The following is a 17430-nucleotide window of genomic DNA, read 5'->3' as shown; positions in this document are numbered from 1 at the left end:
AAGGCCCGCATAAAAATCGCATGTAAAGATGGCAACATTTCTGTGCAGTAGCACATTGAAAAATTAACTTAATGCAATGCATGTTCAGCTGAAGGTATTAGACTAATGAATTTGATATGACCAATAGATTATCACAGCAGTGCATGACAGTTACTGGGGGTTTGTTTTGCACCACCCACTACTGCAGCAGTAAGAGTAGCACTGAAATACTAAATCTCCACTGGAAGGGGGAATGAGGTCTTTAACCATGTAGAATGGGGGAGCAAATATTCCAGAAGGCCTCAAGATAGGTTGGTTTGCTGGCCAAACTGGTAAGGGCCACACATGATTAGTAAGAAATTAAGAGAGATATGAGAAAGGTTTTTGAGTGACAACTTGTTTAAAATTATGACTAGGCAATGAGACAGAAAGGACGACATATTCACTCATATGAAAGGATAGCTATGACTAGAATGCCACTCTGCAGAAGCACAAGAAATGAGAATTGTTTTCATCTGAAGACACACGTTTATGCAACATGGCAAATAGCAAAGAAAGTATGGGAAGGCTGAAAGAAGACCACAAGGTACCAGGGATGATCATAAACATCATAGCTCAAATTCAACTTAACAAATTCAAAACAATGCATTTGAGAAGCAAAAATGTAGGATAGGAGTAAGAGGACACTAGAAAAACATTAGCAGAAAAATAAAGGAAAATCATTTGAGGATAGCTGTATGAAATGGCCAAAAAGCAAGCAAGAAATGTCTAAGAACAGTGATAAGTCATAATGAAATACTAAGATGCATTAGAAGATAATTAGGGGGGGTTCAAAAGAAAGCCATTTGACTGAATGCACTTTTGACAAAAAAAAGTCAAAGAGCCATTCAATGAAAGGTTTTATGTAGAGGCAACCCCCCTTGAACACCTGAAGACTGAAATACACAGGAAGAGGATATAAGATGTTTGGCCAAACAAAATTAAATCACATTCAATTCTGACTGCAAAAAGTGGTCAAAAGGGCATTGGTTCAAAATGAAAGCAAGTATAATTATGTAGGTAGTTAGCCTGGTAGGTGCTTGAATAGATCATTCTTGCAGTATTCTTTACATCTGGATCTTTCTTGCAAAGGTCTTGTCCATTTGTCCAGCCTTCCAAAGGTCAGGATTCTTCACCTATGAGGTGTACATGCCTACCCAAGGCATATATATGTGTGCTTGCATAAGAGGTGCATATGTTTGCACCATCTTCACAGCTTTCAAGCCCTAATAAACAATAAGTTAAGCAATATAAAAAAAATGTGTAAATAAATGTGTGAACCCAGAGGAAATAACATTAAAGGCAGGGTGAATTTTAGAGAGTACAGGGAGTTTTTTGGGGTGGAAGGAAACAATAAGTGAATATCTTACCCCACCACAAAGAAAAAACAACTATTACCCCAAGGGGGGACAAAGGGTGGGTATTGACAGAAGCATAGCTGGTTCAACCAGTGCACTGGGCTGGTATTGTGAACAGCCCCCACTCTTCAACAGAAGAACAAAATAAAAAAAATAAATAAAAACACTTCACTGAAATTAGCCAATCCATGCATTGATGCATTGTAAGCAAATGGCTGATTACAGTTAAAACTATGACTCCCTCCCCGCTCTTTCTAGGGACCTTTTCATATGCTTTCTCTAAGTTTAGGAATGCCCAGTTGGACTCTTTCCTAATCTCTTGTTTCTTCTCAACTATCAGTCTCACTGCAAACATTGAGTCAGTTGTGCTGCATCCTGATTTAAATCCAAACTGTTGATTTCCCATCTTACTTTCTACTACTCTGCTTATCAGTTTATCAATCACTCTCTCTAGATCTTTTGTGCATTGTGATAGGAATTTGATGCCTTTGTACTGCCCACAGCTGTAGATGTCCCCTTTGCTCCCGTACACAGGTATGAGTATGTTTATTCTCCAGTCATCTAGGATATGCCTTTCTCTCTACACTTCTGTAAGTACCCTCAGGAGCCATTTCTCTCCTATCTCACCCAAGGTACGGACTTGTTAATTCTGGTGGCTGCCAAAAATGCAATTACTAAGAAATCATAATCTAAACCAGCTATATTTGAAGTAGTAAATATTGTAACAGAGATAAAAGCACAGGAAAGAGGATCTTTAAAAAAGGGTAGGAGTAAATTATATAAATGTAAATTTGCCTATGTCACAAGTGATAATTCAATATCTCAAAGGTGGACAAAATTTTCAGTTTACGTCAAACCAGAATGTTGCTGGTATCTTAAAGCAGTACATCTCCACAACTTTCTTGTCATAACTCACTTTACATCACTTGTTAATATTCATTTAAGAGGAAACCTTCAGCTTCCAAAGTAATTAACATTGTCCAAGAGTTATTTTCTTATTATAATATCACCTAGATGTACTTTAGTGCCCAGAAGGCCTTCAGCATCTTTTAGGTTTTTATTTTCCTGTTTACCTGCCACACACCCATCATGAAAACCCCATTATATTTTTTAAGCAATTTTCATCTCAGGCAGCAAGACACAGGGCAATGTTCTTTCTATAGTTTCTGCTATTAAAGATCATGTTTAAAGGCATGAAATGCTGTTTTATTTTCATACAAAAAGTGTTCAAAAGTATAAAGATGCATGCAGACACTTTTTTGTTTGAAAAGAAAAGGGCGTTTTATACTTTTAAATATGATCTTGAAGTTGCCATCCACAGGCTTACGTCCTTTGTGTGTATCTTTCTGAGGTCATTAACTGTTAGAGGTTATACTTATGGCTAAAGTAAAACTTTTCTAAAGAGTTATTTGTTGGAAAATCTGTATACAATGAGAAAGGATCAGTTATACTGCAACCCTCTACAAACAAGCAAACAAAAACAGTCCTCTCAATTTTGGCCAGTGAATTGTTGCAATTACTCGTGTAATTTTACAAAAATAAAAAGTGTGGAATATCAAAAATCACATGAGGTTAATTTCCAGACTTTTTAAGTCTCAGCGGCTAGACAGATAAATGACCAACAACTTCTATACCCGATACCTAAGGGTGTGCGAGATGGTATGCAAGTTTGCTAGATCTTACCATAACATTGCTGCAGTATTCTTTATACTTTGGATATCCTGCCAATAGCAGCCTAATGTCTGGCCAGCATACTAAAGCCTTAACACCTTCCAGGCATCTTAAGTCAGATGTATGTCCTTCGTGTAAGGCATTAGGTATGTATGTGATATATGGATGCCTAATCCTCAGAACTGACGTGCCCCAGGAGAACCACAGCAACCCCAGAAAAACAATAACATAACCATCCAAGAGGGGAAACAGGACATAAGATGAAACCCCTCGGTCAGCAATAGGGCAACAGATAAATAAAAAGGAGGCAAGAGAGAGGGACTGAATATAGCCACAGTGAGAAGCAGGGCATCTATTGCTATAGTAAGATCTTACACAACTGTACTATGTCCTTCCTTATCACTGTTGCAGTATTCTTTATACCTAGGTGAGTACAAAAGCTACTGGAAAGTATGGGAGGAGGAAGGCAGAGAAGAGCCCTCCACGAACCCATGAAGGATAGCCCTGGCAAATCCTGCCTTGGAAATGCCATCTAACTTATAAGGCTTGGTAAAAGTGTGGACAGAAGATCAAGTAGCAACTTCCAAGATGGATCTAGTATCCTAACCCTTACAAAAAGCACCAGAAGAGGCTAGTACCCTGGTAGAATGAGCATGGACAGAAGAGAAAATCTGCTTTTCGTGAAAAGAATAACAAAAAGAAATGGCCTTAGAGATCCAGGAGGAGATGGTTTGCTTAGGCACTGCCAAACCAAACTTCCTGTCATGAAAGGAAACGTTTTTTTTTTTTTTTTTTTGCCTCTAGTATTCTGAGTAGATTTATCTGGGAAAATCCACTTAGAAACTCTCTTACTTCTAAACAGGCTGTCTAGACTGCCTACAGACAAAAGAAGAGCTCAGTGAATGTCAGAACAGACCGAATTCAGAAGTAGCTTTCAGACTGGTGGCAAAGAAGTTCTAAGGATTAGGCATCCGTACATCACATATATACCTTATTTGAAGGAGATACACCTAATGTACAATGCCAGGAAGGGGTAAAGGCTTTGGTATGCTGCCTGATGTAAGGGTGTCTTCAGCAGGCGATCCCAAGTATAAAGAATACTGCAACAGTGATACAGAAAGACAGCAACAGATCTGAAAACATTACAAAACAACCAATTTAGCTACTTGCCTGGGATACAATTTTGAGTACAATATAAATGTTTTTATTAGCTTCCGGTTAGAATAGACTACAGTAATTTGGTAAAAAATACACATCAAAACTGTTTATGAAGATGGTATCACAGAAGGATTCATAGTGTCATTGCAATTAAGTAACTGCATAAGCAAACCTCATGATTCTCTGTCTCTAGACTGTGTTTATACTATGGAGACAAGAAAGTGCACTGTAGGAGCAAGAAACTGCCATTATGCATGAATGCAGAAACACACTATTTGATTTATAGCGCCTAAAGCTATGTCACCTTACGGGAACACAAAATCAAATGTGGAAGAAAGAAAAAGTAAAAAAAATAAATCATATCATTATGGCAGTAACCAACTAGACCATATTGGGAAAGAACAAATGAAAAAAAAAACTGTACAAGACATGCAGAGTGGTTCTAAGGGATTAGTAATGTAGAGGAGATTAACACATGGTGAAAAACGCACACTGTTTCAGTTTCTGGATGACTATTTCCTTTAAATCAGACTACACTGCAGATGTGTAGCTTCCATACAGGATTGACATTTTGCTCTTAACTGTACATATGGAACAACAGATATATACTATTTTAATGTGTACTCGTTGACCTAGTACTACCATATCTTAACGTAACCTCTTTCATTTGTGGAATCTTTACTTACCAGAACCCTTTCAGGATGACAGGAAAGCCCCCTACCTTATCCACACATTCAAACAAATTTGTTTCAGACAACATAGAAGTTGTCTGCAATCTCATTTCATAATCCTGTATGGAGTACCCCCTCGACTGCAGCGTCTCATAACATAGGAACAGATTTCAGGCCTAAAGGCACACTAGCAAAATGGAATTTGTGTTTACTAAATTCTGTTATTTTTTTTCTTTATAACAGCATAACTAATAGTAAAGTAACATATACATATTAAGTATGTAGCTTAAATCAGCACACTGTAAAGTGAGACAACATGCCTGTAAGGAATATGCAAGTCTACCAAAGTGGATACTCTTTTCTATCTTGAAAATTCAATTGCTTTATTAAATAACGAGATAGGTGCTGCATCCAGTACCTGAGTGAATCATTCTTTTGTATGTGAAAAGTAGAGTTCTTCAGGCCAGCACTGGCTATATAAATTTAATCTTTAGTAAGGTAGTATTGTGACCTCACAGCAAGAGGTTCTCTGGTGTCCTCCCCGTGTTCACCTGGGTTTTCTCCCACACTCCAAAGACATGCAGTAGGTGGCTCAGGCAATCTAAATTATCCTTAGGTGTGTGTGTGCAAGGGTAATATGGACAAATGACTTGAAAACCTATTTCCATTTCTCTCCTTGTCTTGTAAGGACCACAGATAGTGATGGCTGTCTACAGGGTCACTCTAGGAATTGGCTGCAACTAAAAGGAGAGAGACAGAGTGGACTACCCTGGATGTCATACTGCTTAAACTATATCTATTTACCTTTACTTAAGAAAGATTTATGGATATTGGTTACTAGTTTTGTATAAAATGGCCCTGCTTCAGTAAAGTAATCGATACTGGCATACTGTTTTCAGAAAATAAGGTAATAAGACGTTATGTAATCACCATAACATTCCATGTGATTTGTTCCATCTCGCCTTCATTCTTCACTGTTGGGTTTGGAGCCGATCCATCGGCTCTGAAACGGCCGTTAGCAAAGCTCAAGGTTCACCAGTAGCTCGAGACCAAGCCTCTTATCCCATGATGCACTTCTGGAATTACCTCAGATCTTGTTTGCTGTGTGTACCATATCCCTGTGAGAGAATTACTCTCCCAAGAGAGAGAAAGATTGAATAACCAGGATGAGATCAGCCTCTAGGTCAACTATCAGCCAGTTGGGGGATGGAGGGAGGGACGTAAGAATGAAGGCGAGATGGAACAACTCACATGGAACGTTATGGTGAGTACATAACTTCTTAATGTGAAGTTGTTCAATCTTGCCGTTCATTCTTCACTGATGGGTAGCATCCCAAGCACCCTGAATCTCGTGTGGCTCATGGGAGTACATTCTTCAGGACCGTAGACCCACAGGAAGCCCTATTCCTGGAGGCCTTATCAACTTTGTAACAAGTGATAAAGGTATGAGGTTTAGACCAAGTGGCTGCAGCACAAATGTTATCAAGGGGTAATTTGGCTTGAAATGCAGAAGATGTTGAAACTGCTCTGGTAGAATGAGCTTTAATCTTGTGCAGTAAGGGCATATTAGCAGCTGAATAAACAAAAGTGATACAATCAGATAGTCACTTCGAAAGTGTTGTTTTAGCCACTGGTCTACCTTTTCTGGCTTCAGAGAAAGACACAAAGAGCTGGTCTGATTTTCTAACATCTTTTGTTCTGTCCAAATAATACCTGAGCTGTCTGTGAATGTCAAGTTTATGCAGCATGTACTCTAATTTGTTGGAACGGTTAGGGAAGAAGACTGGCAACTCAATGACTTGGTTGATATTGGATTCAGAACAAGCTTTGGGCAAAAAAGAGAGGTTTGTCCTAAGAGATACTCTATCAGCATGAAAAATCAAATAAGGAGGGCTGATAGATAAGGCTTGAAGTTCTGACACTCTGCGGGCAGAAGTAATAGCCACCAGAATATGGTTTTCCATGATAAAAATTTGAGATCACAAGATGATGCTGGTTCAAATGGGGGAAGAATCATGTGAGACAGCAAAGTTTAGATTCCAAGGAGAATAAGGAGTTTTCACTGGAGGCCTCATGTGGAAGGACCCTTTGAGAAATGCCTTGGACAACTTGTAGGACATTATGTTTAGCCTGTCTACTCCGAGATTAAAGTCAGATATAGCAGCCAACTGGACCTGAACTGTAGCAACTGCAGCTCCTTCATTAAAAATCATAGTCAAGAATTCTAAAATGGATGGCAAGGGGGCTTGATAAGGATCAATGTTCTGCTTAGAAGCACATATGGAAAATCTCTTCCACTTACTAAGATATAGTCTCCTGGTGGACGGCTTTATGACAAAACAAGAGGATCTGTCTTGTCTCATCAGACAGATCATGAAGCCTGGCTATGATGGGAACTGGAGCAGCCAAGCTGTGAGCTTCAGTGACTGCAATGAGGGATGGAGGTCCCCCGACAGATTTGTCAGAAGGTCTGGAACTGGGTCCAGAATCAATGGATCCTCCAATAGATCATGATGAAGGAATGGGAATCAAATCTGCCGAGGCCAGTGTGGGGCTATGAGGATGATAGTCCTTCCCAGCAACACTGCTTTCTGTAGAAGTCTGGGTATATGAGGGATTGGAGGGAATGCACAGAGGAGACCCGGGGGCCAATCGTGTACGAGTGAGTCTCCCGGGGGTTGTTCCAGAGGGGGAATCAGGGCCAAGTAGCTTCTGCATTTCGTGTTGACATGACTGGCAAAAAGATCGCAGCAAGGCTGGCCACATTTGCGGAAATTCCTGTCCACAATCTCTTGTTTGAGGGATCGCTCGTGTGGCAACAGAATTTACCTGATCAGTTTGTCTGCTATCGCGTTGGATCTCCCCAGGATGTGCGTTGCCAACAGAAAACGCTGGGAGTAGACAGCCCACTGCCAAACTCTGAGGGCTTCTCGGCAAAGGGGGTAAGACTTGGTCCCACCTTGCTTGTTAAAATACCAGACTACCGACATGTTGTCTGTTTGAACTGCAATCGTCCCTAGAGGAAGAGAGTCCTGAAAGTACTGCAACACCAGAGGTACTGCTCTCATCTCCAGGACATTGGCATGCAGGTGGGAGTCTTGATCTGACCATGTGCCTTGGGCGGTCATTCCCTGAAAATGCCCCCCCACCATATCAGGGAAGCATCCGTGGTCTCAGTGGCTACTGGAGGGGGTAGAATAAAGGGATGTCCTATGGATACATGAACAGACGTCAATCACCACTGGAGATCTCTCTTGCAAGAGTTTGTAATCAAAATCATATGACTCATTGGAAGTTCCTGATAGAACCATTGGGTGAACAGCAGCCATTGAAGAATCCACATATACATCCTTGCTAAAGGTATGGCCAAGATCGCTGAAGCCTTCAAACTTAATACTTTTAAGACTTCTGAGGCGGGTGCTCTGCCCTTTGACACAAGTGATTTGACATGCTGACGAAGGAGAAAAACCCTCTTGGTTAGTTGTCGTAGAGTGGTGGTTGAAGTGTCTAACTCTGCCCCTATAAAGACAATATACTGCGATGGCACCAAGGCAGATTTTTCTGAGTTGATTGTAATGCCTAAGTGATGTCAGAGTGTATGCTCTTGCTTGAATAAGTTGATGCCTGGTGGTGGAGGTAAGGAGCCAATTGTCTAGGTATGGAAACACCTTGAATCCAAGATGCCTCAGATGAGCCGTGACCACTGCCATGTATTTGGTGAACACTCTGGGGGCTGTAGTGAGACCAAAGGGCAGGGCTTGAAACTGATAATGACTGGCTCCCAGCCGGAAACGCAAATTATCTCTGGATGGCCTGGCCATTTTTATGTGGTAGTACGCATCCTTGAGATCTATCGAGCACATCCAATTGTCTTTCCCTAAAAAGGGAAGTATCGACTGAAGCGTGACCATCAGGAACTTCTCTTTCTTTACAAATTGGTTTAGTCTGTTGAGGTCCAAATTAGGTCTCCAGTCCCCTTGTCTTCTTTGGAACCAAAAAGAATCTTGAGTAAGTTCCGAATGCTAGTTGGTCTGCTGAGACTGGATGGATGACTCTTTTTCCTAGCAACTTGCAGACCTTTATTGTTGCTTGTTCCCTGTAACTGGGTGGAATGTCCGGGATTCTTCTTGGGGGCATAGGTTGGGTGAAGAATGGTATGAAATACCCTCTGGAAATAATGCTTTTTACCCAGCTGTCATTTGTTATATCTTGCCAGGCATCTGGGTATAAAGACAAGGGACCCCCAACTGCCTCCAGAGCAGGACAGTCAGGTCTCCCTTCAGGAGCGCTGATAGGGTTGACCAGAGAAGTGATCTCTGTCACCCTGGTGTTGCAGACCCCCTCTGCCGCAAGGGTGGCGTCTTCCATTGTTACCCCTTCCTCTGCCCCTAGAGGGGGGTTGACCACGTTTGTCCTGAAAGGCTCCTTGGGCTTTTCGGAACCACATTTTCCCTCCCCGTTGGCCTTTGGGGTAAGGCCAAGTAGAGGTGGAGAAACGGACTCCGACGGCAGACAGTCTTTCCATCCTGCTCACACCTGGTAAGGGTTTCCTTCACTTTGGGCCCAAAGAGAGATGAGCCATCAAACAGGGTGTTGACAAATGAAGACTTAAAGGGCTCCGCGAAGGAACACAAGCGCATCCAGAAAAGTCGTCTTAGCGCAACTCCTGTACCTGCTGCTCTACTCGTCCCATCAGCTGCATATAATATGAGATGCATGGACGAATTCACAATGGAGTTTAGGGTAGCGACCTGGGTGGCAACTTTGTCCGAAGTCCCTGCAGCTACAGAACCCTGAAGAGTATCACCCAACTCCTTAAGGAGATCTCTTTGCAGTCTGGTGAAGTGGGTCAAATAGTTCAAGGATCGGAGTGTAAAAGTTGCTGAACTAAACATGCGTTTCCCATAACGATCCATGATCCTGGATTCTCTGTTAGGAGGATGGATCGTCAAGGAAGTCTCAAACATTTCCTTCTTGGTGGCCACCACCATGGCATCAACAGGGACTCCACTGGACAAAAAACTTTATCTACGGGTGCAGAAATGAACTTGTTTGCCCTCCAAAGGACAGGCTCCATGGACTCCGGTGACTCCAATGCCCTTCAAGAGACCAGCTGCATGAGCTCATTGAAGGGCGGAGACACCCAAGTGGTGGAAGGTTGAGACCCGAAAGCCTTCAGAAGAACTGACTCATTTTCAGTAGGGCTTTTGGACTGCCAATCACCTCTCTGTCTAAGGATCTCGAGTATCTCCGCAAAGGAGATATCCTCAGAGGGGGATCGGGGGGACCCTTCTGACTCATCCAAGTCAGTATCAGATGTCAAAGACTCCTGTGGAAAGTCCAAGTGTCTCCTCTTACACAATCTCTTCCTGGGGACGTCCTCAGTGGGAGCCTCTGGGGAGGTCTCGGAAGAGCAAGGGGTGCCCTGTGGAGCTACCTCAGGCTCAGGGTCTCTATGCTTGGCCTGGACGATGGAGTCAGAAGCGAACACAGGCACTTTGGGGAAAGAAGAGGCTAGACCTGGTGTCGAGGATGTCTTTGGGGACAAGGCTCTCCTCATGGCTTCGAAGGCATCACAGCTCCGATGAGAAGGAGTTGACGGATCCGAGGGAACTGCCATCCCCTCCCGTACTGAGGCCGTGGGCTCCAAGCTGGAGGTAGGAGCCAAGCTCATCCGAGCTGAGGCCCCGAGAGGAAGAGCTGACACCGACAAGTTGGTGCGACTATCCTCCCTGGACCCGACAGGAGAATGTCGGCCCCTAGAGTCCCCGGTCGGCACTGAGGATGTCAGAGTAGATGGAGCCAATGACACCGGGGCAGATCTCAGCTCCAAAGGCTCCACAAACAGCAGGTCGGCACCCTCCGGCTCTGAAGATCCAGTACGGCTCAGAGGAGGAGGAGCAGTCAAATCCAGGATGGTGGTCTTCGGTTCCAATGCTGGGGTTGGAGCCGACAATAATTTGGCAAGGCCTGGTGTCAAGAGCTTCTGCACCAATCGGTCCATATCCACATCCGAGAGGCTGACAGAAGTTCTAGAGGAGTGCACCGAAGGTGTAGATTGGAGGAGTGGAGATACAGGTCTCTCAGAGATCAGCTCCAAGACAGTGGGCTGGCTCCAAAAAGAAGAGACACTCAGCTCCGATAGCTGTGGAGCCGAATTCCTGGAATCCACTTTCTTAGACTTTTTAGATGCCTTTGAATCAGTAGATGATTTTGATGATTTAGAGGACTTGCTGGCCCCATCCTGATCAGACAAAGCTTCAACAAATCTCAATCCACAAGCTTCCTTTTCCTCTCTAAAAGAACCTTTGAAGAAAAGGAATGGCAAATACTGCAGGACTCCTGGAATTGCACCACACCCAAACAATACACACACTGAACATACCCATCAGCGAATTACATCTTTTGCCTGCAGTCTGGACATTTTTTGAATCCAGACATTGGGTGCTTGTCTTTTTCCTCAGACATATTAAGCAATATACAGACTAAAAGAAGTCAAGATCACATTACTAACAACCCAGCACTGTTTAAGAAATGACAGAGAAAAAAAAGGCCAACAGTATAATATATCCTAAAAGTTAAAGCTATCCTTAGGCTAAACTGAATACAAAACACACTCTAACAATGGCCTGAAAAAGGAAGGCCAACTCTAAGAAATGTGAAACAGCACACTATCTACACTATGAGCACTATAGCAATATAATGAAACACACACACACTGAAAACTAGGCCCAACCCGAGGCCGCTACAAATATAATAAACTATGAAGCACCAAGGGAATAGGTCTAAAGAGACAACTACAGGGCTATATATATATATATATATATATATATATATATATATATATATATATATATATATATATATATATATATATATATATATATATATATATATATATATATATATATAAAAGTAATTATCTATAAGAGATAAAAAAGTTTTGAAAAAGACTTGCAAATTGCGACTTTGTGTCAAAAAAGGCTTGAGCGAACTGGAACCCCTGAAATCCGTGCCGTGGCAAACTAGATCTGAGGTAATTCCAGCAGTGCATCATGGGATAAGGGGCTTGGTCACGAGCTACTGGTAAACCTTGACCATTGCTAATGGCCATGTCAGAGCCGATGGATCGGCTCCGAAACCATCAGTGAAGAATGAATGGCGAGATTGAACAACTTCACATCAGTAATTAGCAATGGTATAGATGCACATAAGCCTAAAACAGATGGCCACCGGTTGTGAATTACCTCCAGTATAAGGCTTCCAGTTGTAGTACTTTCCACGGAATGGTGAGTTGTCAAAGTCAGCACACTGCTTTTCTCGAAAGTCACGGGAGCCTGAAAGACAGGGCTACAAAAAAAACAGAAAAAACGGATGCTTGTAAAAAACAAAGAAGTATAGTGTTCAGACTTATTTAAAACTAATTTGCCAATTTACTTCTAGATGTTTACTTGAACAAATTAATTTGTAATTCTTACTGCATCTCTGAATCTGGAGATCCCTACCAAATAGTAACTTCTTGTTTAAAAACGCTGGGATCACTACTGTACCTGTTTCATCTCCAGGAGGAAAAAAGAGTAATATTAAATCTTGCATTCCCTGCAGGTAAAATGTTATTTCTTTTCAAAAAGGAAGCACCCCTGCCAAAATCAACAAAGAGACTTGTTCCAATGGCTTCAAGCCAAATTCATTTCATATTCAAGTTACAACTTAGAATCCCGTAAACAACAATAAAAACACAGATGGAACACTACCTACTTCATTTATTGTTCCACAGCTTACTTAAGTGCATGCTTGGTAAGTTTAGGAAATTGAGTGAAGATGTGGCAGTAAAGTTAAAACAGTAACTCAATGATTTTACAGCATATCTTTACACCCAAATGATTGGTACACCTCATTTTGGAATCCATTCCTCAAAACAGTTCTGACAAAAATGTGCAAATATAAAATCATGTAATTATTTTTAGCTCACGATTAAACTGGATGAGCAAACCTACACTCAGCTTTATATTTTAAAGAACATAATTCAAGTGTGCAAAATGAAAATTTATTTTCCATCTCAGAAAACATTTACAATGCATGGGAATACGCCAAAAGCAAGTTACTCTGTTCATTGATGTGGACGGCGCAGTGGTGCAGCGGCACCTCACAGCAAGAGGTTCTCTGGTTTGATTCTCAGCTGGGGTTCCTTCTGTGCGAAGTCTGCTTGTTCTCCCTACGTTCATTTGGGTTTCCTCCGGGTGCACCGGTTTCCTCCTACGTTACAAAAGACATGCATCTGGAGCGTTTCTCCCCGGGCCTCTGCTGAAAACTGTCTCGTTCCAAGTCGGACTTTCCTGGTAAACAAATGTTAAATAAATAAATGGGTATATAGAATGCTGGTGTTAACGGCAATCATGTTTACAACATTTTCTTTTTTAAGGCAAGTGCAGGAATAAAAGTTGCTGGAATATTCTAGACTCTTAACATTAATGTGTCTCTGCCTCTCTGAATTGTATATTCTTGACAATTTATAAAGTAAAACATTCTCAGTTCCTAACACAAGCTTCAGTATACAATGCATCAACTATTAACTTGCAGACCACCAATACACCTACAACATGGAATACTTTTGGCTTCAGTAAAAAGTAAACAAAATCAACTTGCATGTATTGTTATCATTTGTGTTTTCAATTTCTATAGAGACAGCAAGTAGATCCAGGACTCATTAAGTGGTCTGGACCTTTGGGATTGTCAGCAAAGCCAATACCTTCAAAAAATCCATATACATAGATATAGTACTCACACACAAACTCATATATATATATTTATTGGTATCCAGCTATCTATCAATATTGCATTTGGTTATCTATATGATGTTGATAGGTAGTTTGGTCAAAATCTGTGATGAGGTGTTAAATTACTCAAATGACTAGTGGATTTGTCAAGGTATTGAATGGTTTGCTTGTTTGAACTGGAATATATCTGTAATTGCCGGTAATGTAGGATGCGATCTTGGAATTGGTATATGTATGTTATAGGGGGGCTGGGGTTTAGGGGGGATATTATACCCTGCAACAATATACTTTGGTTCATAGGTTGGTACTAGGCTATCAGCCCTAGGGCCTATACAAGCCTAGCCATAACAATTCCCTGGATATTTCTTCCCACAATATTTACTTCCCTGGACCCCTGTCTAGCAGGGCGACTGACGTGACTTGGTTCTACTTTTACTGTTTGTGGACATACGGTGTATTGGCAATCTAGAAAACTAAGCTACTGACAATATAGTTATGCGAGCACCTTATAATCTGCTGTAGCAAAATGGTTGCCCATATGTTCTGTACCTTGTTCTAAAGCTGGACAGTGTGCACTGACATCCAATCTACAGCAAATGCCGTCTAGAGACCATCTGTATAGTAAAGTAGAAAACAATTTTTGGTTTGATAACAAAAGACTTTACCAACTGTTCTGTCACTTACTGTAGTACTTTACAGGTTATTTACCTGCAATAAATCTAGACAGCATACTGAAGCCATGCAGGCATTGAGTTACTAATGGAGGAATACACTGAAGAAAATAATGCACACTATTCCTTAAATTTCAAGTATTCTTTTAGCTGCATTTCCAGAGGCACTGCAATTACTACAGTAATGGTCAGTTGGCAAGTGTATTTAGCACATTACAAGTATGAAAATAAGTGTTTTGCCAATACATGTTGGCAGACTGCATGCATTACAAGTATGTACTGTGTTGCAATGATCCACGGTAAATTCTAGATCTTATATCAAGATTGCGTAACTGAAAGATTAGGAAATGGATCGGTTATCACTTTCAAAGCAAAAACTGGTTGCAGTGCATTTTACATGGGATTATCTACAATAAGACTTTTGCAGTTCAGAATGTCAAAGTGTGTTAAAGAAAAACAGATGGAATAAAGTCAAGTTGTTCTACAACAGTGTATCACATTAAGAACATGGTGCCCTGATATAAAATACGGCATGTGTTCAGTGCACTTCACTGGGTAAAAACAGATCACCGATTGCTTTCCCTCCTTTAAGAAAAAAAAACTATATACACTAAATAAATAAATAATTGAATCAGAATTAAGTTCTGGATATCATTCACTTATGTCACAGAGACATTCCTATGCAATCCTAGCTGTGCATTTAGTCACTGTAGTAGAGCTTCAGTGTTAACTGTGAATAACAAAAGACATTCTACTAGACAATTTTACAGTCTCAGAGTACAACTCATACTTGGGTAGGACTGAAGTATGACATCCTGCTGTGGCATGTTTCCACTGTGAATCACAGAAGGGTAGTAATTTTCTCATTCTGAACACAAGCCAAGTGGTTGATCCCTGGGAGAAGACTCTAAACACCTGTGTTATAATGACTAAGAAGCAAGCACTGGCAGGTAGGGGAAGACTCGGTCTTGTAGCTACTGCAGACTTCCACATGGAATCCCCATCAGCTGGGCTTAGTTACACATAATGTTTAAGGAATTTTAGTAAGGGAAATGAGGATAAATAAAAGAATTTTAAAAATCTCTATAAAAAAAATTAAATGCAGAGCAAATGGACAGACTGTAGTTAAGTCAGGCTATGTGGGATCTTGATTCCCAATTAAACACTCCCAGAGTAGCAAGTTTCTGCTTAGCTTTACTTCGACATAAATGTAAAGAATGAATTCTGTCTTTTTAACAAAGAACTCAGCCCAGCAGCATGTGTTTGCATCACATTCCTAGTATTTTGCCATCAGACAAGTTCTTATACTATGACCAGCTTACGTTGAAAAGTAGCGCCAATCCCTTGTTGTAGTTTTTTTTTTTGTTTTTTTTGTTTTTTTTTTAATCTGCATGCTTCCAACAGCAGCATTAGGAGAGGACTTAAAAGGTGATTTGTGCTTCCAGTTATTGTAAAATACAGTTGAATTTCTCTCTCTATTCAAAGGATGAAGTCAAGTATTTTTTAACAGTCAACTGTTCCACTGCATAGTGTACGTGGTTGGAAAAGTCACCCTTTAAGATGTAAATAAATCTTGACCCAGATCTAAGAGATTATAGCTATTACATCCATATGGTTCTTAAATATATTCCAGCTTTGTAAATTCTGAGTCATGAGTGGCCTGTGTGCTGGTACTGTAAAGGAGATATGAAATGTATTTCTCAAAAAAAAAAAATCAATTTACCTGGGTCATAAACATGGCACCGTTATCTTTTGTGAGATGTACCAGTGAAATATCCAAAACTAGCCTCGGTCAAAACCTCAAAGCTAAATTCTCATTATTACGTAAATGGGTATAAAACTAGTGATATTTAACACAGTTACAGTAAAATTTAAGTATTCACATCTTGTACAATACCTCTTGTGTAGAAAACATGAAAATGAGGAAAAGCTAGAAAAACAAACGTAGAGCTGCTCCCTCACCACACCAAGCTTCTGCAGATTGTACCTATCTCAAGTATACATAGAGATCTTGGCCTATAGCACAGTATACCAAACTCTGAAACAGAGTATTTCATGCAACACTTATAACTCTTTTGGTAAAGAAAAGCCTTCCTGTAGTCACAGTTATACCTAATCCTTACCACTCATTTGCTCTGCCCTCACCAGTGGCTTATTCCCTTGCATAAAAGTTTACCTCTGGATAACCTGTGACTACCTTTAATTCTAAAATGTAATTATACTTTATAATAAATATACATTATATATTATATGAATAATATTTATATATTTATATGTATTTACATATATATATATATATTTATCTATATTAAAAATATATTATACATTTATGTATTATATATACAATATATAATATTTATAATTTTATGCAAATTGTAATGCAGAGAACCTTATTTATTTAGCGACTTGCACACAATGTCCTGCGTTTTACGTGGGACTTACCACAAGGAAACTGAAGAATAGAATTTATAATCATGTTTACGACATGAAGAAGCTAGACCAACGTAACGCTCTAGCCAAACATGTCATTGATCGAGCAGGTCACAATTTTAGATTTAGGGTTCTGCAATTAGTGAATAAGACCGTTAGGGGAGGTGATAACATGAATTATCTTGAAAACACGGAACTCTCATGGATTTTTAAGCTAAAAGCTCACAAGGAGCCAGGTTTGAACCAATATATGAGTATTAAGCCTGTATTAGAGGCTCGTAATTGATTTACATACAGTATTTATTTAAATTGATATTTCCACATGTATTTGAGATGTTTAATATGTATATATTTTTATCTATTTGTCTGTTTATCAACTTATATTGCACTATTCTATGCACTTTATATATTTGAAGCTATGCATTTTGTTGTAATCGAATGTTCTATACTATGAAATTAGTGCTTTGAAAGCATTTCCATCTGTCTTAAGCAATATAGTAGAGTTTTTTTAAATAATTGAGGTTTGATTATTTAATTATTTAATTGTTTGATTTTTCTAATTGGATATATCTGAACAGGATATATAACTGATCTGTTTTAGTATTATGTATTGAGACCTGAAGAAGCGTGCAGTGGTCGCACGTGAAAGCGCTTGTTCTAATAAATTTTGGATTTC

At 40.2% G+C, this 17430-nt stretch overlaps 1 protein-coding gene across 1 annotated transcript in view; it reads right to left on the bottom strand.

Moving 5' to 3' along the window:
• Nucleotides 1–17430, bottom strand: part of ADAMTS6 (ADAM metallopeptidase with thrombospondin type 1 motif 6) — a 2910080-nt gene that overhangs the window by 1552476 nt on the left and 1340174 nt on the right. The window contains exon 7 of the mRNA XM_044063364.1: nucleotides 12124–12226. Coding sequence (XP_043919299.1) covers nucleotides 12124–12226 — 103 coding nt within the window. The remainder of the gene's footprint in view (nucleotides 1–12123; nucleotides 12227–17430) is intronic.

This window comes from Protopterus annectens, chromosome 2.part1, assembly GCF_019279795.1.
Source record: "Protopterus annectens isolate FY-2018-M chromosome 2.part1, PAN1.0, whole genome shotgun sequence".
Lineage (NCBI taxonomy): Eukaryota > Metazoa > Chordata > Ceratodontiformes > Protopteridae > Protopterus > Protopterus annectens.
The sequence above is the reverse complement of the archived record's forward strand: the minus strand, read 5'-3'. Positions and strand labels throughout refer to the sequence as shown.